The sequence below is a fragment of the Rattus rattus genome, chromosome 10 (genome assembly GCF_011064425.1).
Source record: "Rattus rattus isolate New Zealand chromosome 10, Rrattus_CSIRO_v1, whole genome shotgun sequence".
Lineage (NCBI taxonomy): Eukaryota > Metazoa > Chordata > Mammalia > Rodentia > Muridae > Rattus > Rattus rattus.
In genome coordinates, this window is record NC_046163.1 from 33,868,950 (window position 1) to 33,895,996 (window position 27,047).

Consider the following 27,047-nt stretch of genomic DNA (forward strand, 5'->3'; position numbering starts at 1 on the left):
AGCATGAGGTGAGTGTATGTGCATGTGTACAGGTGCCCATGTGTATGTGTGAGTGCATGGATGGTAGACAGACAGAGGCCACAGCAGAATGCTGAGTGCTTTGCTCTATCACACTTTGTCTTATCCCTTTGAGACAGGTTTTCTCACTGCACTTGGAGCTAGGCTGATGGCCAGCAAGCCTCAGTGATCCTGTATCCCCCACCCTCATCCTCATCCCCTACCCCCAGCAGGTATGCCTGCAGCTTTTTACATGGGTTCTGGGAATTGAAACACAGATTCTCTTTTCAAACAGCAAATGCCATTATCCGCTGAGCTATCTCCCGGGCCCTTTCACGACTTGTTTATACCATGGTAAAGATGCTATACAAGAGGAAGTGCTTTAGCCTAGGCTAAATAGCAACAAAATCAAAACCAAAAGCGAGGAGGGGACTCCCAGAGTCTCTTTACTCCCTACATTATCCCATGTACCAGGCAGAATGGTCTTTCTGCAGACCCCTGGCTCTCACTGGAAAGCTGAATTGTCAGATGTCTCTGTCCCCTGAAAGAGAAATGACTGGGCATGAAACAGTTAAGTTACTTTTCAATGCACAGCCATGGAATTGACCGCGTGTGAGCAATAGCATTAGTTTAGTGTTATATAGTTTTGGACAGCCAGTGGCATTTGCAGTAAAGTTGAGCTGAGGGATGTTCTGAGAGTCAGAAGGACTACAGTGACCTTTGTATCGACCTGGTGGCACCGCATGTATTTATTCCATCCATCACTGCTAACCTGATGTTGTAGGGAAGACATTTCTGGATGCTTTCTCCAAAAGAAGGAACTCAGAGGTCATTTCAGATCTCTTATCACTTCGCTAAGTGGGAATGTTTTACATATCCTCCTCAATATCCACTAACAGCCAAAGTAATCATGTTTTCACACCAGAACACTTGCCAACTGCCATCCAATTCAATGGCACCAGGAGAAAAACCACATCAATTACAGTGCATGTGACCATTAGTTACCTCTGATTAACCCTATAAGCCTCGATTTTCAAGGTACCTTTTCAGAAACAGTTAAAAAAAAAAAAACAAAATCTCCCAAACAGATACAAGTCTTAGCTATTAAATAAACTACACATGCCACAAAGGAGACAGGGGTTACCCCAGTAGCTCCCGATCAACAAGAAGCTTGGTGCTCCGTTCCTACCTTCAAGTCCTCATCCAGTCTCTCAAGGCCTCTCTCCTTGAAGCCAAAAAGACCTTAACCAACAAGAATCACTCTCCTTGCAAAGATTCTAAGGAGCACTTTGGCCTCCAAAGGCAATGATTTAATTCTTCTATAGCTTGGAGGGTGAGTATATATGTGAGGGATCAGGAACAAGGGAATGAAGAGAGGCAGAGGAGAACATGTGCATACACTGTGGGAGACTTCACTCTATCAGGCACACCACCAATAAAGGCAAATTCTTACTTACCAGGAAGGAGCAGAAGAAGATGAAGGAGACAAAATAAACGTAGGCCAGGTCAGTGCCACAGCGCTCACTCTCATTCTGCCCTGAGGGTGCAGTGGTGTCAGGCTCACAGCCCTTCTCGCCCAGACATGACAACATAATCTCCTGCCAAGCCTCCCCTGTGGCGCTCCTGAACACAGAAATCCATCTTGGTTAAAAGAAGTCTTTATGTCCCATCCCACCCTGGGTCCCTTTCTTGTTCTTCCTCCCCACCCACCATTTCTCCATCTGTTGAGGGTCTAATCTGATAGTAGAGAAATAGTGGTAGGACCCCAAGACCCCACATAAACATAGCTACTCAAAGTTTCAGGTCTTAAACTGTTCGCATCAGAAGCTATGCGCCTCTCCCCTCCCAGAATCCCTGAGGACAAGTTGAAACACACAGAGGAACTACTGAGTCAAAGACAGTGACGGAAATTTCTAAATCACAGGGAGGTTCGATTAAGGCATGGTCTCTTTCCACTGCATATCCTAATAAGAACAGCAAATCAGAATTATATCAAGAGGCCGTCAGCTTTCTCCCTCCAGGGGCTTCTCCCCCCTTGGCAGCTGAAGACCATGAGGTCTCCAACTTGAACAGTTGTCCATCCAGGTACCTGAAAAGCAGCATGAGAGACCCGAAGAAACTCCGAAAGTTGTTGTGCCGGTTGATGTGACTCTCCTCATCTAACTTTATGTTTCCAAACACCTTGGAGGAGATAAGAGAAATCAATGAGCAGAATTGAGTTGTGTCACATGTCCAGCACATGGTCATTAGACACGCAGGCAGGGTAGATAAAGTACGAGCAGGACTTCTGGATGCTGGGCTCTGAAACAGATAACCTGTAGTGAGAGAGCTGACCAACACCATGTTCTTGGCCTGAAATGGAAACTAATTACCTCCCCCACTGCTCCAGTACAGCAAAAGGGACTAATGCTCACAATATTCAAGCAGTACATAGAATGCAAAATTTAAAAATCATTCTGCACATACACGGCCTCTCCTACGCTTAAATTGGAGCTGCAATTTAGGCTCATGGTACCCATGCAATCTACCAAAGACATTGCTCAACAAGAGGACACACATAAAGTCACCACTCTTTCCCCCATATCTGATAATCATGGAGAGAATATCTTTATCTGCCAAGGATGTCATTTATGGTTTGGGCAGAAGCTATCCTACAATATGTAAAGTGATTAGATGTATTCTTATTTAGAGATCAAAGTCTCAGAAGTCTGTTATCTTAATGCATAACCAATGGAAATGAACATACATGCAGCATCAGACTGATATAAATCTCACTGAACTAGGTCACTTAGGTGTAAGCTAAAAACAAAATCCAGGTAGTAGGATGAAGGAAGGATAATTGGGCACCTGAAAAAGAAGGGCTGAAGACATAGCCCTAACTTAGATACGTGGGGTCTTAGTTTTAGTCCATTGTACCAGAGAGGAAAATCAAAGGACAGAGTGAGTAGAGAGAGAAAGAATGGAAAAGAAAACAAGTAATCCTGGAGAGAGAGAGAGAGAGAGAGAGAGAGAGAGAGAGAGAGAGAGAGAGAGAGAGAGAGAGCGTTATGCGTTATGTACTGCTGGGCTCTGATCACTGACATAAAAAAAGGGGTGACACTTAGCAGTATGTATGCACACACAGAGATAAACTCTGACAATAATTCCAAGATGCTCCAATGAGAAGGGCGCACTCTCTTCATCTGCCTGTGCTTCAGAGGTCAGGATCAAGCCTTCTAAGTCAGTCCTGGCACAACTGACAACTTCAAGGGTCACTCTTCTACCTATCTGAGATGGTTTCCAGCCTACATTTAGCATGCTTCTGTTTATTTGATGTATGCTAAATGGAACACGTTTTCCCCTAACAGTTTTGAGAGTGTGCAATTGAGGAACAGTCTCTGCCCCCAGCTATTTTGCTCAAGTAACTCCCACTGACACCTGCTTTGGGAATTTGTTCTCACTGCTGTTTTTTTTCAAAACCCAAATACTACTTGTCTTCAGGGAGAACGGAGGTGGCAAGCCAGGCAGCAGAGGGAAGAATTGAAGGAACAGATAAGAAAGAGGCGGTTCCTCAAGAGACACATGACTTTTAAAAACCCCACAGAAGCAGCCCAACCTCCTTCATCCTGTATACTTCCTGAGGTGACTGTTGTACATCCGTAACCAGTTTAAATTTCCTTCTCTCTTGCCTCATTTCCTTAGCTAAAGATCTGCAAGTTGCGCCCTGTGTGTCACATCTGCACACTTCACAGGACCTTTTCTCCCTGGGACTCTCGTAGCAGCATCATTAACTGTCCCGGTTATGACTTTTCTCAAGTGCTCCATGAAGCTGTTGGGGAGTGCACTGCGATTTTGTCAACATGATGTTAGTGTAATTGTCAAAGAAAGCATAGCTACTTTGAATATTTTCTAAGATAATTTTTAAGCCCCAAATGGATATTTATTACAGAAGTGGTGGGTCTTAAAATTCCTTTGCATTTTCTTTTTACACCCTCCCAGCCTGTTACCACCTACATCTCCTATACCAGAGGCTATGAAAGAGGAAGAAGGGGCACTTCTGAAAGCTGCAGGAAAGTCTAGGCTTCCATCCATTTTCACTTGGAATTAAATGCAGAACTGGAAGGCTCTGCTTGTGTTTAACCCACTCCACACAGCTGGACAGCTACAGAGCTAATGCCAACAGCATCTCTTCTAACATCCTGTGCACATAACCCCCTCCCCACAAATGACAAATAACTTATTTGTTCTGCAAAAATGTCGTCTTCTGAGAGGACTTTAAAAGTGCAGCATAACGGGTTGTGGGTTGTCTTTTAGATCCATCTGGTTGCCCTTGATATCTATCTAATAGCTTACTCCTCCTATCCATTGGACCTTCTATTTGTGCAGGGCTCTTGTATTTTCAACTCTCTGTTTCTGATGGTTATCTTCACTGCCTAAGCTTGGCTGCCCTGGAACTCACTCTGAAGACCAGTCTGGCCTTGAACTGAGAGATCCACTTGCCTCTGTATCCAGAGTGCTGGGATTAAAGGCCTACGTCACTGCACCTGGACCTAAGCAGTTCTTTAATTCCTTCTCAATTTTCTTTAATTCCTTTTCACGAGTTTGAAGCTTAGCTGACTGGGGGTGGGTTATTACTCAGAGATCACCACTCCTTGTATTCTATTTAATAATTGGCTTTTCTTTATCTCCTTGAACATGGGATTTAGATCCATTCCACTTCCTGATGCCTCTTCCATCAAGTTGTAAATTTTATAGTTTTCCCTTTTCAGCTTGCTCCTTTTCACTACAGATCTTCACAGGAGTGAACACTAACAACCACAGGACAGAGTTAATACTAGGCTGTTTTGAGATTTCTTCTGCCAATGAAATTAATCCAAAAACTCTTCATTTTAGCCCCAGGCAAACTTTTTTGGGCGAGAACAAAAGGCAGTCACATTCTTTGCCAAAATATCATAAGAACAGCCTCTCAGCTACATACTAACATTTTTCTCCTTTGAAACCTCTTGAGCCAGGGTCCCATGGTACAAATCACCCTTTGCACCACCATCTTCATGTTCTACTAGGCCTTTTAAGCCCCACTTAAAGCATTCAAATGCTTTTCTAATCCAAAGACTCCATTTCTCCAAACAAAAGCATGGTCAGGCCCATCACAGAAACACCCCATTCCAACTTTTGTCCTAGTTAGGGTTTCTGTTTCTGTGAAGACATCATAACCTTGGCAACTCTTATAAATGAAAATAGTTCATTGGGACTGGCTTACAGTTTAGAGGTTTAGTCCATTACGGACTCCATTATGGACTCCATTATGGACTCTATATGGAAGGAAACATGGCAGTGTTTAGGCAGATGTGGTGCAGGAGAAGGAGCTGAGAATTCTATATCTGGATCACAGGCAGCAGGAAGGGAACCGGCTTGAACTCCTTACACCTCAATGCCTATAGGTCACCCCTACAGTGACACACTTCATCCAAAAGGCCACATCTTCTAATAGTGCTACTTTCTACGGATGTATGGGGGCTATTTTCATTCAAACCACCATAGGTTTTCTGTTTTGTGATGACTGCATTGAATATAGTCCCTCTAGTAACACACTTAGGGGTGTGTATGATTTGCACTTGGCACTGGCTTTCTATGACAGACCAGGCTGGGGATAGCAAGTTAAAGCAAGCCACGGTGGCAAAAGCATTATTGTCTTGAAAAAGCAGTCCCCACCTCCTATTGACAAGTCAAAGAAGTCCTTGCACTTGCTTGTCTGATGGGCTGAGAGAAGGCACAGCATTAAGAACTGGGTTGTAAAGAGGCACAGTTAGGTCAATATCAGCTTTTTACCTTGTTATCTGAGAACATGAATAAGGTTAAAGGTTACTTAACTATATTAAATGTCAGTGGAAACAATGAAACTCAATTACTTCTGATTATACTAACCATACACCTCACCCCTTCTTTTTATATGCCTGTATATATGTGTCTATTTGCAAATAGGCATATAGTCAGCCCCATACCTGGCAAACCAAGTAAATGAGGTAAACGGCATTATCAATGTCAGTATGAGTCTTATCAGTAGACTTGGAGATAGTATCGTTCCATCTTATTTCACTTGAAGATGAAAGGGATAAGTGCTATTTTATCATACAGAAACTTTGGCATATGGAATTTAATTTAACCATTCAAATTTCAATTTTTGGTTTGAGACTATGTAAACTCTGAGGTAAAGGTTAGAGGGAGTTAGTAGGGTCCTGATGTTATTAAGAGAGCATTAAAGTTCCGTGGCAATTGTTTCTATTGCTACCAACATCATTTCATATACCCAGTGTAAGATCTTCAGAGAAGGAAAATGACAGGCTCTTTATAGGTCTTATGTATTTTGATGCTGGGCATTTGGCTGTGGTTTTGGAGACTAATACTGCCTGGTTAGAGTTAGAGGAAGAGTGAGATAAGAGGTCTTGTGGAAAGAATCTAGGCCAGACTGCTGATCAGGAAGTTTGGAAACTGAGGCAGTGACTCGAGGTAGCCAGGTGGTGCAGACATCTAAGGAGGCCTCCAGGCTGCCTGGCTTCAGGAACTGTCAGCTGAAGTTCTTAGAGGGGTTAGTCATGCAGCTCTTTAAGTCATTCTTTCAAAAAGCCTGTGGACCACACCAAATAAATTAGGGGATGTGTGTGCTCCTTGTTCATTGAAGCAGGTCATCCATTCGAAATGACTCTTGTTCTTAGAAAGAACATTTGGTTTCTTGGGGCTCAGTGAACCTCTCGCTATCTGTACAAATCTCCAGGACAGAACCCAATCTGCTATCAAGTTCTAAAAACTTTGAGGATTGAGTAGGCCAGGGGATTCTCGAGCAAGTTCCATGGCCCTGTACTATAGGAATCGGTAGGAATAGGTTGCTGGAACTTCCTTGGGTTGGCAGTAACAGGTCTTGGAGAACTCAGACAGTTAAAACTTAACATAGATGTGTTTGGTGTCATCACTTACTGGGGGAACAGCCATCTAATCTTCCTTGTTCAAATACAGAGATCCTGAGGGAAAAACCTTACTTCGGTTGCAATGGGGGTCCCTCTCTGAAAACAGTGGTGTAGTTCTATTGTTTTAGGCTATTGGAGAAGCCCAGCTATTCCTAAGTCACAGCATGATTGGGAGACCTCAGATGAAGCCCCACAGAGCAGACCACCCTGAATACCTAGAGAACCACTTGGCCCATGTGACATTCCCAAGGTCACAATGCAACAAGACCTTGGAGAAGTTTCTTAGTCGAGTGACACTGTACATACCATCCTCAACTCTGCTGGAGACAATGTGGGCAGCTGCTGCCCCATCAGGCCACTCACCTGCATCCCAATGATAGCGTAGATGAAGAAAAGCATGGCAATCAGAAGGCAGACATAGGGGAGAGCCTGTAAGGGAATCGAGAGATAATAATCAAGGAGACCACTGCTCCTGTTGTCATTGGCAAGGCAGGAGCTCTTGCTTGCCCTGAGGCTATTTGAAGCAGGACTGACACTGATCCTTGAAGCTATTCCATTTGGAGTAGTCTTTCCTTTTTAAAATATGCCCAAGTCTTCTGATGGATATGTGACCCCTATCTCCAAAGAGGGCTAGGGAAACTTTCTGAGTTTGACAGACATTTCACTTGATATGCTAAAGACTTATAATCCTAGTAACTGTGACCCAAATTAAAGATGACCTAAGTTTTGGTTTCAAGGTCTCTGTATTTCTTCCTGTCATCCCCACATCTAATGTATAACTCATAGTGGGGGATCTGGAGGCAAAGCTAAATGACTTGAGGCTCCTTGTTATCCATTCCTAGACATATCTTTTATCTCAGATGAAATACCATTTTCCAGTGCTTAATCCTTTCAATATTTTATTGTATTTCACATAAATCCCCCTAAAGCCTGCTAAGTGTCAGCCATTATTAAACTGTAATGAATCCATGAGACAAAAATTTAAAAATCTATATTGTTTATGTTTACTGCCGCTTTGTGATGATAACATTTCTATATGAAAATAGAAGGCAAGGGCTTGCCCTTGATAGTCTAGGGCAGGGGCAGACACAGAATAGTTGAGATTTGGAGCAGGATGGCGCAATATAGTTGTGTGGGGATCCTTGTACTGACATGAAATTCTCTCTTTTTTACCATTCTGTAAGCTCTCGGGCAGCCAGTGCCACTGAGAGTCTCAATCTTGTCCTGAGTGTACACACCATGAATCCCGGGAGACCAGGCAAAGGCTTTCAGATGGCTGTGTAGCAGGGCAGAGTTTATCAACAGAGATAACAAAACGAAGAGTCCCAAGAGGGACTATTTACAACTTGAATAGAGTGTAGGCTTAACATTTTTTAGACTACTTTTATGATGGGTTTTAAATGGTTTACCTCCCTTCTAGCCCACCACCCACCAGAGGTAGTGGGAAAGAAAGGTTATTAGGATACGAAGGGGAAGTGGGCCTGTTTAGAAATTGTGTTTTGGAGCAAATCTCATCTGTATTGTCAGGAAATCAGCAGTTCAGTTTACAGGATGTAGCCGTGGCAGATCGATCTGCTCACAAATACTTCACAGCTTCACGAATATACCAGCAGTCTGGTTTGGTATTGTTGGGATAGTAACCATGAACCAACAGCAGTGTCATGACCTAACAGAGACAGGTAGGTCTCAGCCAGACTGGCACTGGTCAGCAGGAGGAATTCGACCAGCAGGGATGCCAGGTTAAGGTTTTTATTTTTGATGTGTGTGTGTGTGTGTGTGTGTGTGTGTGTGTGTGTGTGTGTGTACTAAGTGAAGATCAGTGACTATGTGAGACTAAGAAGTGTTCCAGAGCTATGCTTGCCATTGTCTGTTGGCTCCTGTTTATACTCCCTCCAAATATCACGTGTCCTCACCATGTGTCTTATCTCAGCACATGAATCTGTCTTAGCAAATCTCCATGTCAGTCTGTATCAGCTGACATCGCTCTGCCAACTGGCCCAAGTCTGCAGAAGCAGCAAGGAGCCATCAACACACCACCAAGTGTTTTTTTGGTACAGTTCTCTCTATGGAGTCATGACAAATGGAGCTCAACAACGCAATGTAAGGCAGACCAATACATGCCTGTCATTAGTGGAAGAATCCCTCATCACACATCCTTTCACATGCTTGCTTTAGCCAAACATACCTTTACCTGTGTCCACTTCAGGAAAACAGTTCTGCATGTGTTTGCCCCAAGCAAAACACTATCTGACACAACTGACTTTCCAAAGAACCCTTAAGTTTCCACTTCAATAGAGGACAAATTAAAATGCACCTGACAGCCAATAAGCAGGTCCCTCCTCCATAAAGCACTGAGTCCCAGGGTGTAAGGAAAGGAATGGATGCATTTCCACAAGAATTGTCACAAGGAGGCAAGGTTCCCTGCTGCCTGTGCTGATGCCCTATGCCCTGGTCTACCCATTTGGCTTTATTCTTCCTTCTCCACCCAATGTCTCCAGTCTCAGATTATCTTCCTACTCCAAGCGTTAGAGGGAAAACCAAAGATTTTATCTGTTCTCCTAGCCCCTGTTCTTTCTGGTCACAGAATGCACTCTAATACAAAATAAGAGAAAGAAGGGATGACATTCTGAACATAGGCTAGGGACTGAAATGTGTGAATCCCAGGATTCGGTCAGAGTAGGTAAAGGTAGTGGTTTAGTGTTAATAATGGACATTTCTCTGCTTTGGATTTGCATAAGTGAATTTGCCTTTTTCATTTTTGTTGTTGAGCAATCTGTTTCTGTACAGTATCGCAGAACCATCCAGAAGAGGAAACACTCATCCAAAATACAGCCCCGCTGGGATCCATGTTCTCTGTAATACCCACTGAATATGCTATCCATTTGGTTGTCAGTTTTTGATACCATTTTCTTTAGCTTCAATAGGACATAGTGTCACCGAATCTCGGTGATGGGGTAACGTGACAGGATGACACTTATTTCTTAGACTCACTAACAACTGACGCCTGATGGGCAGATATTTTAAAATAAAATAAAATAAAAAACAGCTTTAAAAGCAGGTTGTCTTTCTAATTCTAAATCTGAACTCACCTGAGAATCTTAGGGCAAAATTCTTCTTTGTCATCTAGCTCTGGAACATTAGAGTTCATTGGGGTGAGGTCTCTGTGGGAATAACTCTACCAAAAAATTGGTTCTTGCTAGGGTAGAAAAGCCAAGGCCATACTTTGGAGCCTAAACCTGCTTGCCACTGTCTCATCTCAAACTTCAAATATTCTGATAATGAAGCAAATCAATAAGGAATATATTGGAATATATTAATAATAAGGAAACTCCCTTTGCAAGTGATGACATACCGTGATTTTACTGTCCTGTCTCCTTAAATTTAATTAAATATATAAACAGTTAAAAGGAGGAGGACAATTTGGTGAATTTATGGCTTGTCATCTTTGAGTCAATTTTATCAAATTTATTTTTAATACATTAATTGAAAAACCTTGTCTGCAAGAAAAGAAATGCACCCAGGCCTTAGACATCTAATTATGTTATTTGTTAGATGTCCAAAGACATTTAATTTATGCTACTGTTTGAACTCAAAGAAATATGTTTGGAAACTTTACTAATACTGCCACTGAAGTGGGTTTCAGACACCAACATTTTAACAAACCTTTATGTACCTAGACATACACATAGTCCCATGGTAATGTTTAAAAGAAACATATTGTAATATAACTTGGCCAAATACTCCTAGCTTTTATAGGACTCGTGTGTGTGTGTGTGTGTGTGTGTGTGCCATTAGTGTACTATTCACTCAATAGTTCAAGAGATGCATAGGTTGAAGACATGGTAAACTGTACATGAATCATCTTTTTATGAAGCATGAGTTGAAAAGTCCTCTGAAAAACTTTTCCCTTAAATGAAGTCACTGACAAGTTCCTGAACACACTAAAGGCATCGGACGATGTGAGGCTGACTCTATGGATGGGCAAGATTGCTCAAGGAGATTTAGAATACTCAAGGATAGCACACAATTCATAAAGCATGTTCCTGTCTCAGTGCTAAGAAAAAGGGCCCGTTACAAAGAGAAAGTGATGTATTGTTTTTTTAGAATAAGATTCTATAATGTAGATATAAATTGATCACTGTCCAGCCAGACTATGCTATAATTAAGAACTATTGTATTTATGCATCTAACACAAGTTTACAAACTTCTCCCCCCCTAGGGGTAAAGAAACCAGGGTGAGGAGGCTGCTGCACTGTTGTCTGGCATGTGGCGTTCCACCCTCGGGAAGCCTCTTACCTTAAAGGACTGCACGAAGGTCCACAGTAAGATGCGGATGGTGTAGCCCTGTCGCAGAAGCTTTATGAGCCGAGCAGCTCGGAAGAGCTTCAGAAAGCTCATATTGAAGCCACTGGTGTTCACCAGCTGGTGGGCCAAAAGGAAACATGTAATTAGTGACAATATGATCATTTAGAAAGAGCTAAGCACTGGCATTTTCACATTTCTTCCTTATTCAGATCACAAAATAGAAGGCAGTCTCTGTCTTTTACAGTTAACCTAACTCCCATTGAGGGGCACCCAAGTGAGTCTCTCTCTAAGCCTCCCAGCCGAGCTCCTCAAATCCTAGGTAGATGGGTTTGAAGAGTACCCCAGCACACAGGGGCTTCTCCGATTTCTACCAAATGCTCTAAACTCTTCACATAGATTTCTAAAGAGCAGGCTCCTAATCCCCTATACACTATGGCATTCTGGTAGTCAATAATTACAATAAAGCTCTCCACATGTTCTTCAGGATGAACTGGTTTACGGAAACACTTTAAGGTCTAAGAACATTGAGGTTAAAGATGCTATGTTTCTCTTTGGAGAATTTGCCCAAACATCCAATATTAGCTTTCTTCCAATACCTCTATTCCACTTACCCCATTAGATATCTGCTATTTGAGTCATGCAAATGTAACTAACCCTTCTGTGAAGATTATCAACATCCCAAAGTTGTATTCTCCTGTTATTGCTCAGGAAGGACAAAGTGGACTCCCAACACAAAGGGGGCATGTTTGATTGGATGGGTTATAAATGGACTGCATGTGGAGAAGATGTTTTTAAATACAACATCAGGATCTTGTGAGCCATTCACCTTGCTGTCTGTCAGGATAATTTCGGTGATACTGCCGATCACGGTAATGAAGTCAAAGATGTTCCAGGTATCTCGGAAATAGTTCTGCCATGTGCATTCAATCACATGAATTAGAAAAAGGAAAGAGAAAGGAAAAGACATCTTTCATTACGTAACGTTGTCACTTGGAATTAAAACTTGTCAATTCATGCACACGTTCATTCTAACTTTGGGCTCAGTTTCCTGTTTCTAACCCAAAATTCTGTTTCTCCTTTACTAATTCGGGAACTCCTCATTTTAAAAACAGTTCCACAACTATGTGTAGACCATGTTTTTGAAACCGCCCCTAAAAATCCCATAAGAAAGTTTTTATTTTAATTAGTAAACATTTGTTTTTCAACCATGCTACTGAGTTTGATCAACAAAGAAAAAGCTTTCCATTTATAATGTATATATCTTAGGGAACTGGGATAAGTGCACAGCTATTAAACATTAAGCATCATACAACTTTAACTTCTTAATTAGTTTTATTGCTTCAAGAGGCTGTATGGGACTAAAGGTTACAGACAGCCCCAAAGCGGTCTGTTCAGAAGACCTGATTGACAGTAGGATGAATAGGCTCCCACTCCTGCCCTTCTTTCTGCTCTGTCACACCATATGGGTAGCGAAGTGTTATATATAAATGAGGGGATTGATTGAACACATAGATATGGGGGAGATATAAAAGACCCAGAGAGTCTACCAACCAGATAGCTTCACTTGCTTCAGAGTGTGTGATGCGTCCACCCAATGCCAGATCGCGCGCACCTTGGGCTACATTCTTTAAAACAGAATACCCACTCCTCCACAATGTCTACTTGGCTTTCCTCTTGGCACCAGGTACAACATCAGTTTTGGAGTACACCAAAGTGTCCTCCGTCCTACTCTCACAATTATCATCACATGATCTTTATCCTCTGTCCCAGATCCTTGATATTCTTTCAGCTCATTTGTCCTTCTTGTGGGTCTGAAGGTGAGGTAGTACCAAATGTCCCAAGTTTATATAGTACTGAAGAGAAGGCTTGGCCATAACAGCGAAGCCATGCCACAGAGAAAGGGTTGTGCGGAGGGAGGCTATGGAAGATTGCAAGACAGCTACTGTTATCCTTGTTTTCTGTATGAGAAAACTAAGATTTAGGGAGGTCTGATTGCAGAACCACATGTATTCTAGAGTATGGATATATATATAATGTGTGTGTGTGCGTGTGCACGCATGCATGTGTATGCAGATATACTCAACTTTGTGAACAAGTTCACCTTCCAGAGGAGCACTTAACTTATTAATAAGGGAGCCAAGTGGGGTCCCAAAGGTCACCAAATTTCAAAGCTCTCCTATTCTCCATCCAGAGGTGAATTTCCTCATTTCAGAGGATTAGAAGCCTTGAGTTCCAATTGAGGATGCCTTACAATGGCACATCCAACATTGTGTACTACAGTACTCTTCCAGTTTATCTGTAGTTTCATTTTCCATGATTCCAGTTACTTATGATCCAAAAATTAAGTGAAAAATTATAGAATGCTAAAGAGAAGATCTGAAGTGCTTCCTTGAACTGAAAACTCTCAATAGGACAAGACCTTATAATAATGTTTCTGCTAATTACACATTATACATACAGTAGGTCTTATAATATTGTACTGTTGATGGAGCTATTACAGTTTGTAAACACATACTATGGTATTCACAAAGTGACAAGATCACCTAACATCATCAGTGTTAATTTGACATAATTATCAGATTAACAATGTTAGTATTAACTTGGTAGACTCTAGAATCATCTGGGCGATGAGCTTCTGAGCATGCTTTTGAGGGATTATCCTGGTTATGTTATGGATTGGGAAGACCTACCCTGATTGGTATGATGTTACTATATAAAGAAAGTGACCTGACCCTGTATTCATCATCCTCTGCTTCCTGATTGTAGATGTCATGTGACCAATTGCTGCAAGCACCTGACACTCCAACTGGACTGTGCCCTCAGACTCTGAGACAGAATAAACCATTTCTCTTTTAAGTCATTTCTGTCAGAGTGTAGTTTATAGCATCAATAGGAAGAGAAATGAAGATAAATGTGATTCTTAGAACCATCCCTCCATCTAGCCATATATGAGAGAATATACAGATATTATCTACAGATATCAGATTAGCCTCAGTCTGAGGTATCCACTAGGGATTTTGGAATATAACCTGGCTACTTAATAAACAAATAGATGATTGTGAACTCTGAGGTCAGATAGACTAAGATCAAACTCCTGGATCTGTCTTTTTCCTTAACTCTGAACAAAGTATTAATCTTTCCTGAGCTATGGTTCACCTATAAAGGAGGAACATACAGTTAAAATAATCTTACATTAAGTATCTAATACAGTTGTTACACAGGAAAAAAATGGCTGTATAAAGTATTGGATGTATTTATTGAGTAGCCCAGTTTCCTCTTTTCTTCCTATTTTATTCACACCCACTTTCTAATTCTACATTTTATTGTATAACTTTTACACATCTTAGAAACTTATGTTTTCTTATTTAAAATAAGGGCAACAACAACATTACTATGCCTGTTTCCAAGTTACCGAGAAGATCTGACCAAACAGTACATGTTAGGGTATTCTGAAAGCTTCAGATGTCAAATCAATGTAACAGTGCCTTTTCTGGTGTGAATGACTCCAGGCCTTGAATGAAACACAGGAATGAGGGTGGGAAGGAGGCAGGGCTCAAGGCCAAATCCTCTAGTTAAGCCTGTAAGTATGTATTCAGCATTCACCATAATTAGACACATAATTGGTGTGTAAGTCACAGACGATGTCAGCACCAAGACTCATAGAGAAGCTTTCCTCGTGTTGGTGCTGGCTTTCCCCTTCCCACTTTCACTTTGCCCTACTTGGGCTAGACTATTTTATAAAGGCATCTTTGTTTGATAGAAGTTTCCTTTTACCTTTTTATTTCCTCGAGTCTCAAAACACTCAAAAGGGAGTCAGGAATTCCACAATGCAGCCACTGCCATGGGTTCCTTTCAACTCTCCACCCCAAATAATCAAATTAATGGTTGTAGAAAGAGCCAGGAGACTGGAAACAGCCTCCACAACCAACACTGACAATTATCAGGCCCAGCCCAGAGTCCCTGTTACAGCTGCTACCAGAAGCTCTCAGTGTGATCTGCAGCAAAGTTTCCCCTCTGTGCTAGGGAAGCGGTCTGCTCGGTGTACACTTACACTGGAGGGGATGATGCACGCCCTGAAGAAGTGCGAAACGGTTGTCAAGTGGGTTTATCTGCTCCCCACTGAACGCACAGCACACACCCGAAGCAAGCGGGAGGAGGGGGAGGGGCCGATTTTGTTTAGAGGACACTGATGCAAAGGCCAGGTTTTGTTAACAGTCTTGGGAACAGATGCAATAGTTTGCAAAACAATTATAATTACTAGTCGAGGAGAAATAAAAAGAGAGCTCATGCCAGAATAATTTCCATTATAATCTCTCGCAAAGTCAATTCCAGAATCCTCATCCACCTACCCCCGAGACCCCCAAAGGTACTGGACATTGTAAACATAAGTAACACCACATTTATTTTCATTGGCAGAAGGTACTCTTCATGAAGACTAAACTTAAAATCTATTATTTGCTGGTTTGAGGCTATGAAAGATATTGTCCCACTCAAATCATACAGTTTGTATATACATTACCAGTAAATAATAACTCATGGTTTAGTTCATCTAATTTTTGTTTTATTTCTTTATGTGTCAACTGTAGTTGTAAAATTCAATGAGGGTTGCCCTACTGCTGACAGAGCGCAGTAGGACTGGAGTAGACCATTAGATCAGTGTGGAGAGAAGAAGGTGGCTTTCTTTGCCTCTTCTCCTACTCTACTCAGCCTGTTTAAACTCACGATTAGATGGGCAAGTGGGTGAACCATTCTTGAACAGCAGTAACCTGAATGAACCCCAAAAGGAGAAAAGCTGAGCTGGGAGAGACATACCAAGAAGCCGAAAGCGATGACCTTTAGGACACATTCTAGGGAAAACACCATAGTGAAGGCGATGTTCAGGTACTTTAGGGCGAGCTCATAGGTCCAAGGAGCAGAATAGTACTGCCAGGAAGGAGAAGAAAAAAATAATAGAGTCAAAGCCTTAAGGCATATATATGTGTATATGGTGGGAAAACTCATGCCAGGTCTTGCTCTCACCTTGACCTGGTGAAACACATCGATGCATGTATGTTATGCAGGTGAAACATATACCCATGTCCCACCCAGGACACCTTAATAGCAAAATAACCTTCATGCCTGGACTAAAGGTAGCATGACAGCTTGCCAGAATTATGTGTTTTGCATTTAGCATGAAATATGATCAGGCTCACATTAACTTCAGTACTCCTTTAGATTCCACAATGTCAAAGGCAAAGCCTATTGACATCTTTTGTCCCTGAGAGCCCCTAACTGCTACCCTATTACTCTGCATTTTATTCAATGACCCCCCACCCCTACCCAGAAATTCAGGGACTAGGGTACTGAACTGGATAAGGTCAAAGAGACTCCGTGATGCAAGAGCAGGTAAACAGAACAAGCTGGTAAGGTGGAGTGGCTTCCCAGTCACTGCACAAACACGATTACATCTCACCTTCATCATCAGCACAACGGTGTTCAAGGCAATCATGGCCATGATGGTGTACTCAAAGGATGGCGAGACTACGAAGTGCCACACGCGGTACTGGAAGGTGTGCCTGTTCTGTGGCATGTAGCGGGTGAGAGGTTTGGCACTAATGGCGAAGTCGATGCATGCCCGCTGCAGAAAATCAAGGTTATTAGAATTAGCTCAACCCATAAACTTTGCACGGGCTCTGTTAAGATAGCCAGGAAAGAGGGACGATATAAGGATAAAAGAGAGAGAGACACAGTCATAAAGCAGCAATAGGGATCATCTGAACCAAACTATAGGTAAGATGTCATCTTACATATCTGGAGGCACCTGGAGGGCATCCTGTCACATGGGTTGAAAGTGTTGGTTATTAATAAATCATATATCGCATATGGCTGAGATTTTAGGTGTAAGGATTCCCCTGGTGCATGTCAACTATAAATCTACTGCATAAGAATCCCTTATCTGAAATATGTGGGGCCAGAGTGATTTGTGTTATCAGATTTGTTTCTGAGTTGTTAATATTTACAAAAATGTAATGAGGTATTTTGAAGACAGGATGCTCAGCTAAGCACAAAATTCATTAATATTTCATATGTGTGTCATCCACATAGCCTAAGGGTAATCTGTATAATATTTTATTAATTTTGTGCCTGAAACAAAGTTTCATGGTATGGAATTTTCTACTTGCCGTATCATACCATTCAAAATGTTTTGGATTTGTAATGATTTGAATTTTTATATTAGAGTTGTTCAAGCTGAATATGCCTATGTATTTCTCTTATAATCTATGACCATTTCTAATTCAGCTCCTTTTGTTAAACAACAACAAACTCAACCATGAAAACAATAATGTTCTAAACCTACACATGTGCTGGAGGAGCACATAATAAAACATAGTCCCGGAGGGGAGGCCCTTGGTCCTGTGAAGCCTTGAAGCCCCAGTGTGGAGGAATGCTAGGGTGGAAGTGGGTGAGTGGGTAGGGGAGCTCCCTCATAGAAACATAGTAAGGGGGGATGGGATGGGTGTTTGCAGAGAGGAAACCAGGAAAGGGGATGACATTTGAAATGTAAATAAATAAAATATCCAATTAGAAAAAAAATAAAACATACTCCCTGTCATTAGAAATACAGATGCCATGAGGGGAAGGGAGGTAAGCAAATGGGTCAATGCTGTAACTCTGACACATATCTTTTTCTTCCGGGCTATTGTGTATAAGGGTAGAGATTATAAGTTGACTTTTTTGTGTATATTTTTATGTCTTGTCTATATTTGATATATGTACATGTGAGTGTACAGGTATGCATGCCTGTGCATACACATGTGTTGGTTAGAGAAGGACATGGGCATCTTCTTCTATTGCATTATTGCTCTGAACCAGGACTTTTCACCGAACCAGATGCTCACCATTATGATTAAGCTGATTGGCCAGCAAGCTCTCAGGATTTACCTGTATACATTTCCCTGTTGGGATTACAGGTACATGCAGCCATGCCCAGATTTTGAAAAAAATAAAAAGTTGTGTGTGTGTGTGTGCCCTATACTACAATTCGCATGCAAAGATGAGCACAGCTTGTGGGAGTTGGTGCTTTCTTATCAGGTGGGCCCTGGAGACTGAACTCACGTCATCAGGCTTGGAAACAGGTACTTTTAACCACTGAGCTATCTCACCAGCCCCATGCCTAGCTTTTTGTGTGGATGCTGGGGATTCAAACTTGGGTCCTTATATTTCCAGAAAAAGTCTTCTTACCCACAGAGTCCCACATCCAAGACTTCACAGCTCTAATGCGACTATAAACTTAGAAAATGCACTCTCTCCCTCTAAGCATGCTGGTCCTGATAAGTTTCTGATGCTCCCCCCCTGTTATCCCTTCCTATAGCCTCTCCATTGTTACCTCATTCTTTTCTAGGCTACACTCCTCCATCATCTTGTCCCCTTGCTCCTGGAAGGTGATGATAATGAGGGCCACGAAGATATTGACAAAGAAGAAAGGGAAGACCACAAAGTAGACCACATAGAAGATGGACATCTCCATGCGGTTGCTGCGGCTTGGGCCTCTGTCCTCCTCTGTCACATCTACTGAGTGCTGCAGAACCCTGTGAGGACCAAAAGAGAGGTACAGATGGTAGATGACAGCCGTGGCTTTGTTAGAAGATAGGGGCACCTTTCGTAGTTCTTGATAGGACTTCGCTGACTCTTTCCATTCCTCCACTGATTCAGGGTCACCATAGCAAAGATCATAAAGAAAAAGTACTCCTGCCATTTCTAGCCGCCTTCCATTTGCATGCAGCTATTAAGCAACAGAATGGTACCCTCTTTTAGTTAGGCTGTCATGTTCAATACCAACAGACTTCTAGTGCCATTGGATTTTCTCCTAACAACTAATGGTGTCTTACTTATTGCTAAGTCTTTTAAACAAATTAGCCTCCTGCTATAGGATTAGCATCTCTACAGTCTGCCAGATCCCTCCATGTTTAGGCTGTCAGGTACAGGGCCAACCTTAAGAATAAATCTGTTTAAAACAGCCCTCAAGGATTCTCCTGAGGGGTAGAAAGTTGTGAAAACTCACTTGTTCTGTAAGTCAGAGGACTCCACCCAACTCAAAGATTAACAAAAAAGAGTTTCAGGTATTTTCCAGACTTTGTCTTCCCCCCTCTCCATCTCTGTCTGAAGGGTTTTCATTTTTCCTTTTTTCTGCCTTTCTCGCCTACTCAGAACCACTTACTTTGCCTGGTATAAGAACAAAGGGTTAGCCTTGTTCCTCTTGAATCAGCTTTTCAAGGCACCCACACAGTCCCATCTCAGCCTGCAAGACACATACCAAGCCCACCCCATCACTCACTGAGGCCATCCTTCCCCCGTGGAGACGGTGAAGAGGGTCAGCAGGGCCCAGATGATGTTGTCATAGTGGAATTCATGACGCTTCCACTCCCGGCCCTTCACCTCCATCTTGTTTTTCTCGTGGTCTACATAGTTGCCTCTGAAACCAAAACAGAAATGAAATAGAGCCTCTTAAGGTGAGTGCAGGGGACGGTCAAACATTCCTACAAGCCTTAAGAATGTCGGGGTAGCCAGTGTCCATCACAGAAAAGGAAGGGCTACTAACTTGGAATAAAATTGGTACTTGGTACCCAACAGATGTATGATGAATTCTGATACCACTAGCTGTCTGCCTAGTGTTAATCCTTTGTAGGCTAACCCGTTGTTAAATTGGACAACCTAAAGTTTGAGTGTCATATTTTTAATACTTACAAAACATAAATAAAACTTCTTTCAGTAGGTCATCAGAAAGACTTAAAACTTAAGGGTTGAGGCAAAGTGTCTCTTACCCTATCTGATACAGTAAAGGAGTTCAACAAATGTCTGTTTTTATAATTGTTCCTGCTTTATAATTCTTTGGGAAAGAGAAAGGAGTTAAGAGACAAAGGAAATCCAGTCTACACATGGAAGTTAGAGAGGGGTTTGCCACGATACCCTTAGCAAAGAGAGGTATATGGTGGTGGCTCTTACATGCATTCCTTCTCTGTGTCCTTGGAACTGTCGGTGCAATAAAAGAACTTTCCCTTGAATAACTGAACAGCAATGACGGCAAAGATGAACATAAAGAGCTTGTAGACAATGAGTATGTTGAAGACGTTCTTCAAGGAGGTCACCACGCAGTCAAACACAGCCTGTAGACAGCAGCAAAGGTACTCATGTCATTCACAGAATACTCATGCCCAGAGCTAAGGTTGGGCCATATCACCACCCAAAAGATTGAGAATCTGTCCCAGGAGCTCTCAACCCTCCAAGCGGGGATACTCATAAGATGAAGAGCTGACTCTCAAACTGGTCATGGTAGCAAAGACTTGCCCTGGAAGAAGACACCATCTCTAAATCTTAAAGTCAATATAAAGCATGATGCCCGAACAAAACGACAGAAAGTAATGGAGGAGTGTCGTGGAGACACTCAGTATAAAACCCAGAAATGTAATACTAAGTGGGATTTGGAAGATCATTTAGACCACTTTACCCATTAAACAGATTCTTCCTTACCTTGAACCTATTGATGTCAGATTGATTTACATACTGATCATGTGTCATCCTCTTTTCCCTTCCTAAATGAATCAAAGGGCTATCACATGCTACTACCTTTGTTCACTTCAGTATTTTATCCTAAGTTCGTATATTAGCTCTGGTTATATCAGGCTTTATCATTTCACCCTGCTGCCCTCTAGTTGAACACTGGTTGCCTTCAGAAGGAAGGTCAATAGGCATTCCAGGACAGATTGAGTTCTCTGTGTTGTGGATGAGGCACAGGGGTTTCTGCTTGCATACAGAAACAGAGGGTCTCCAGAGACTTCCCTTCTAAGCCCCATGCCATGAGGAGTTCATGAAAATTTTACAGATTTCAGGCCATTTAATGTTATTTCCTGGGCTTTTGGGCTTAGCTCACTGGAGAGTCTGGCCTCATAAGGGTACTGCATTTATGCAGTTGCTGCTTTCAAGCGCTGGGTATAGTATGTCTGGATTAATTAGTTTAGCACTGCAGGGAAGGTGAGTGACATAACAGACTTGTGGAATGACCAGAGCCACTTATGTCATTGTATGTCTGGTTTTGTTGGTTTGTAAAGAGAGGAGCCAGTGCTCCCTAGTTTAAAAGAAATAATGAAGGCCTCGGCCACATTCTTCAGGGGTGGACTACTCTCATCAAGCCCTTGCACATTCCTCTGTTCCCATGGGAACTTGTGCTGCAGTTCATATTTGGAGCCCTAGATGGGGCTCTTAGGAGTGGTGATTGATAGGCCTAAGTCAGTGGCTGGTTAGTGGGAGGGTAGCCAGGGAGATCTGACACAATAGAAGGTCTTAATCCAGGAGGGGAAGGAGGAAAGCAAGGGAGGAAGCCCCTACCTTTAGAAGACCAAGTTGCCCCTGGGAATCTACACGGTTTGAGACAAAAACTATATCACAGCTAGTCTGGACCTTTTTAAAAGTGACCTGTCCCTTCCTTTTTCCCTTTTTTCCTCCCCCCCCTTCCATCCTCTCTCCTTTCCTCCCTTCCCCTTCCCTTCCATTTCCCTTTTCCCTACTGTTCCTTACCTTTCCCTTCCCTCTCCTCCACTTTCCTCCCTTCCCTTCCCATCCTACCCCTACCCTACCCTACCCTGTTCTGCTTCCTCTCTGCAGATCACAGGTTGGAAAGGGAACTGATGATCTGAGGCCAGGATGGTTGTGGGTTGTCCTTGGAGCAGAGGACATGCATTATCAAGTAGGAGAACTCAGAAAATGATGGGAACTCTGGACAGCAGGAGAAATAAGCTCATAGCTTTGTCCTCTAAGGCATGCATAGGAGAGTAGTCTCTCTCCCAGAGTAACTGTTGCATTTTTGACCACTCATGTCAGCTCTCTTGTCTATACTACAAATGCAGAGTATATAGATATCCATTTTCTGGGTGCAAGAAATTCTAAGAATAGGTACTCTGCTCTGAGTCACTCCAAAATCCTTGAGCTGGACCCAGCACTCATGCAGGTTCCTTTCATGATGACCAGTCCCTACACGATGGTCTTAGAGTATCTGCTGATCAGGTTTAGGAGCCAGAGTCCAGGCCCCTCTTGCACACAGACTGTGTGGTGCTGATGTAGACAGATGTGTGTCTTTTCAATGCTCATACATGGCTGGTCTGTGGCCACTCTCTGAGAAGTCCTGTGCTAGACCTGTGGATGCTGCACATAGATAATGAAATCTGATTCCTAAGAAGCATCCCTGTGTACCCCAGGAGAATGGAGCTGAGGCTTGCTGTGTGGCCTGGACTATAAGGATCAGATTGTGAGGCTCTGCACCTGAAGCTGAGGGTCCTCAAGAATTCAAGAAGGGGAGGAGCTTTTCTCCCAGGGAGCTTCAGATTCAATTAACCACAATATAGGGAGAGGAAAGGAGAGAAGGGTAACCTTAGTAAGGTGCCAAGCTTGAATGGAGAACAAACCCCATGAGGCAGGAAGGGTTCTGGATGAGAGAGTGGTGGAGGGGGCAGATGGGGATCATATGGATAAGATACCTATTTTTGTCCAGGCCATGGCAATAAGTTTATCCAGGGTAACTCACTTCTCCATTTCTTTTCTGCTCCTGCCATAAATAGACTGTGTCCTTAGGTTACCTGTTTGTATCTCAAAAAATAGGAAATATTTGTGTGCTATGATACTCTTCTAAAATTATGACTGAAGAAAATACCTCAGATTATCCAGCCTTCCCTAGCACACAGACCACTAATACAGGGGGTTTCTGTGACTTCTGCTTTAGTGACACAGGATGTTCCAAGACAAAGCCATACAGTCTTCTTCCTGGTTGACAGGCCACTCCAGAGAGTATAACACTAACTGGGTCTGGAATGAAGAAGGAGAATCTCACCTGCAAGTTTCTTGGGACAGTGGTTATTTTCCTTTGGAACAAAGACCTTGGTATCAATAGATGAAAAAAAAATCAATCCCCAAGAGAGAAAAAGGGGATATTCTAAGAATGGATTCTGCAAAGGCTAGCCAGCTATAGCTGAAGGGAGAGGATGGAAGAAGGGTATTGGATGGGAATGAACTCTGGAAACATTACCTTCAGTTTGGGCAAGCGCTTGATGGTTTTCAGTGGTCGCAGAACTCGAAGTACCCTCAGAGACTTGATCGTCTTGATATCCCGCCCCTTGTTGGTTCTGTAGAGAGAGGAGCCCAGGGAGTCATTTAGAAAGGGGAGAAGCAAAGTGGCGGCCATACTATTCCATTAACAATAACAGAATGAAGGCAGAAAAGAGAGTCAAAAACCAGGTTGGTGTAGAGCTTATCGGGGACAATCCAAAGATACTTCAGGGATAGTCTCAAATCACTCTCTATCTGTACATGTGCACACATCAACATGTATATGTGCATATATGCACATCCATGTGCTCACAACTATTCAACTTATGGTTTCACAACTTCAGATAGTGCAACAGTGAATTGTACTCAATTGAAATTATGTCAAATTGGCATGTTCTCCCACAGCCTAATACTATTCAGAAACTCTCTTGTAAGGCTAGGCAGTCAGTGGTGCTAGTCACCCACAAAATCATGAGGGTAAAAGAATGATTCTCTGCAGTATTAATATTACACTGTTAAGTTGATAAGATGCCCATAACTGTAGCAAATGAATTTTCTATTTAAGGCATTTTTAATTTCTATTGCATTTACTTGGATGTGAATATATAAAGAAGGGAATTTCTGTGTACATACATAGAGGAACTCACAGGCATACACAGGTTTCCATGCACATATATTAATAATTGCTTCATGTCACTAGTGATCAATATAATGCAATATAATAACAAAGTGATAAATAAAAAAGGAATAATATGACCAGAGGCCCACTGTGGATCTCCAATGAGCCTAGTTTAGTCCTTTCCCATGGCAAGTTTTCAAGATATTTGTTGGCTGGAAAGGGAATGGTTGAGAGCATGTCTTTTGGGGGAATTTGATCCAGAAGTCTATGTTTGTTACTTCTCACAGCTCATCAGTGTGGAGAGAACATAGTAAAGACTGGTAGGGAACCCAACACTCTCGCTGTGCTAGGCTGCCACCTCAGAGAAAGCATGTGCGTAGGCATCTTGCCAGAACCATGGCCCACACTCCAATTACGTGTGGCTGGTCTTTCCCGCATTCATTTCTGTTCCAGAAACTCTGTATCTAGCACGGGCTTCAGAGAACTACTCAGTTGGAGTGGGCCCAAGTTGTAGGCCACACCCACCCCTCTCCTGGCCTTATGGGCAATGATACTTATGCAGATCTCAGAAATGTTTGCTCTTAATGAAGATCATGCATTTCTCTTTTCTTTCCTGCCCATCCCCTGAGATCTTTGTATTCAACTCAAACAGCTACAATTTGTAAAACACGTACATGCTAGGAAATAAGACTCTAAATAGTGAGACCAGGCTTGCTTCTTTCCTCATGCTGGCCCGGATTACTATCATGCTAACATTCACTCGACAGGGGACCCAGAATGTCAAATGGAGATCACCTGATTTGGCACGCAACTTGCCCTGCTATGCCCAGCCTCCGATAGGGAGGTCATAGTCTCCTTTTTACAAAAGGCAAGAAGCCAATGAATCTAATCCTTCATGTTGACTTTACATCAATATAATTCCAAGTTTTCTTGTTGTCAAAGGTGATGACCTACATGTCATTTTGAAAGGTAACTCAACTATCTATATTTTAATACAGACTTTCACATCTAAAAGCTCTGGCATATTTAATAAATTCTTTTGCCTTTTAAGCACATCTACCTAAAATATATAAGAGAAACATACAGGCCAAATCGTACCCAAACCAACAGGAATGGTTACTTGGAAACTGCTCAGTTTTAAGTTTTTGGATCCCAATGGAAACATGCCATTCATAGAAACTCAAGATTCTTCTCTCACTGAGTTAGCTCTGTCTCTTCCAATTTCTCCCTCCTCCCACTTAGTCACCTAAACCTACTTAAAACACACACACACACACACACACACACACACACACACACACACACAACAAAACAAAACACCATAGTTACCCCAAAGCGTTCCTATGGTGGATCCAGCCAGGAAGCAGGAAGGGAAAAGTTGGAGCAAAAGGATAGTTAGAAAATCTCAGGGAGGAGAGAGGCTCTTACAGAAATGCCATGCTGAGAAGCAGAGGACCATGAGATCCCACCCACAGCCTTGTCAAATCCACAGGGCTTATGAAAGGAAGGACAGCATACCATATGCTCCACAAGCCCTTTTCCACCCACAGTGCAAACATTTTTTGAAAGCAGTAGCAGGCCTTGCTTTTCAAAGGTACCTTGATTTGTACTGTCTTCCCGGGGTCAGGTTTAATGACATTTTTCTAAATGTAAGCTTTCGTTTTTCACTTTCTTAGGAATCTTAAGACAAAATATGCTTCTGGTTACTTTATAAGAACCAAGCAGGAGGAAGGGTATATGCCCTGTGTCAGAAACTCTCAGGAAAGGCATTTCAAGTGACAGTGGCATTGAATAGCTTCACCCAAAGAGGGACACCGTAACCACAATCAAACAGGGTCATGCTGATTGTCTTTCCAAAGCTCAGAGACCAGCATCACTAAATTGCACCTGAACAAGGACAAAGGACTGTTCTTTGTCAAGGTTTCATAGAAAAGCTGCTCTTCCTGCAATTAGATGAGGAGCTTCCATTGTGAACTGTTTACTGTACAACTCTGAGGGAAAAAAGCCATCTCTGTTTCAGCACCGAGACAGATGTTCTTACCATCCTCCCAAAGCCAAAGGATCTGGGAACTAAATTGGAGACCTATAACCTGATATCTTTAATGTGAAAAATTCTAAATGATCAGAGTACAGAATTGTCTTGAGGCAAACTGACATGTGAGTAAAACATCCTTTCATTCTTCCATATTTGTATGAGCATCTATGAAATCCTCAATCCTTGACAGACCCTATTCCTGGAACAAATGATCTTGCTAATGTTTAGAAGATTAGCTAGTCTGGTAGAGAAGGCGGACCTCAATCCAATAAGCACACAAATGAAAGTAATCGTGGTAACTTGCTGTGGAAAGGTAGAATCATGTGGTGTGATAATTCACTAATATGGCTAGACAGGTCTCTTTTCTTCAGGTGGCATTTTCCTGAGAATATCCTAAGATGTGAGACATAGTAGCAGATGGACATATAGACAGGTAGTCTAGGAACACAGTCCCCTGGCTTTTACCTTCTGTTTAACTCAGGCTCCCAGCCCAGGGGCCTTTATATCCAATAGCACCAGAAAGATTCTGAGAGGTCATAGAATCTACATCTTGCAAGCATGACCAACATTTCTTGCTCCTTCCACATAGATAAAACACAAAATTTACCACCCTGCACAGAACTCAAGTCCAATTAGATTAAAGTCATTAACAACAACAACAACAGATACATTAAATCTGAAAGAAGATAAAGTGGTGAATAGCTCTGATTGCATTGGTACAGGAGACAACTTCCTGAATAGATTACCAACAGTTTAGGAACTAAGATCAACAATTAATTGAAATGTAAATAAAAAATATCCAATGAAAGAAAAAATGGGGCCTCATGAAACTGAAAAACTTTTTCACAGCTAAGGACACTATCACTAGGACAAAATGGCAGGCTACAGATGGGAAAAGATCTTTACCAACCCTACATCGACAGAGGGCTAATATCTAAAAATATATAAAGAACTCAAGAAATTAGATACAAACAAACCAAATAACCCAGTTAACAAATAGGGTACAGAGCTAAACAGACAATTCTCAATAGAGTAATCTCTAAAGACCGAGAAACACTTAAAGAAATGTCCATTGTCC

The 27,047-nt window shown here is 42.2% G+C and overlaps 1 protein-coding gene across 8 annotated transcripts in view; it reads right to left on the minus strand.

The window, feature by feature from the left end:
• The window catches only part of Cacna1e (calcium voltage-gated channel subunit alpha1 E), a 304,265-nt gene that overhangs the window by 26,726 nt on the left and 250,492 nt on the right, over positions 1-27,047 (minus strand). For all 8 annotated transcript variants that reach the window (XM_032914636.1, XM_032914632.1, XM_032914633.1 and 5 more), the window contains 12 exons: positions 25,264-25,275; positions 23,296-23,392; positions 20,226-20,386; positions 19,558-19,695; positions 18,610-18,811; positions 16,696-16,860; positions 16,056-16,166; positions 12,070-12,153; positions 11,235-11,360; positions 7,302-7,367; positions 2,087-2,178; positions 1,455-1,620 (listed from right to left, as the gene is read on the minus strand). In XM_032914636.1, coding sequence (XP_032770527.1) covers positions 1,455-1,620; positions 2,087-2,178; positions 7,302-7,367; positions 11,235-11,360; positions 12,070-12,153; positions 16,056-16,166; positions 16,696-16,860; positions 18,610-18,811; positions 19,558-19,695; positions 20,226-20,386; positions 23,296-23,392; positions 25,264-25,275 — 1,420 coding nt within the window. The remainder of the gene's footprint in view (positions 1-1,454; positions 1,621-2,086; positions 2,179-7,301; positions 7,368-11,234; positions 11,361-12,069; positions 12,154-16,055; positions 16,167-16,695; positions 16,861-18,609; positions 18,812-19,557; positions 19,696-20,225; positions 20,387-23,295; positions 23,393-25,263; positions 25,276-27,047) is intronic.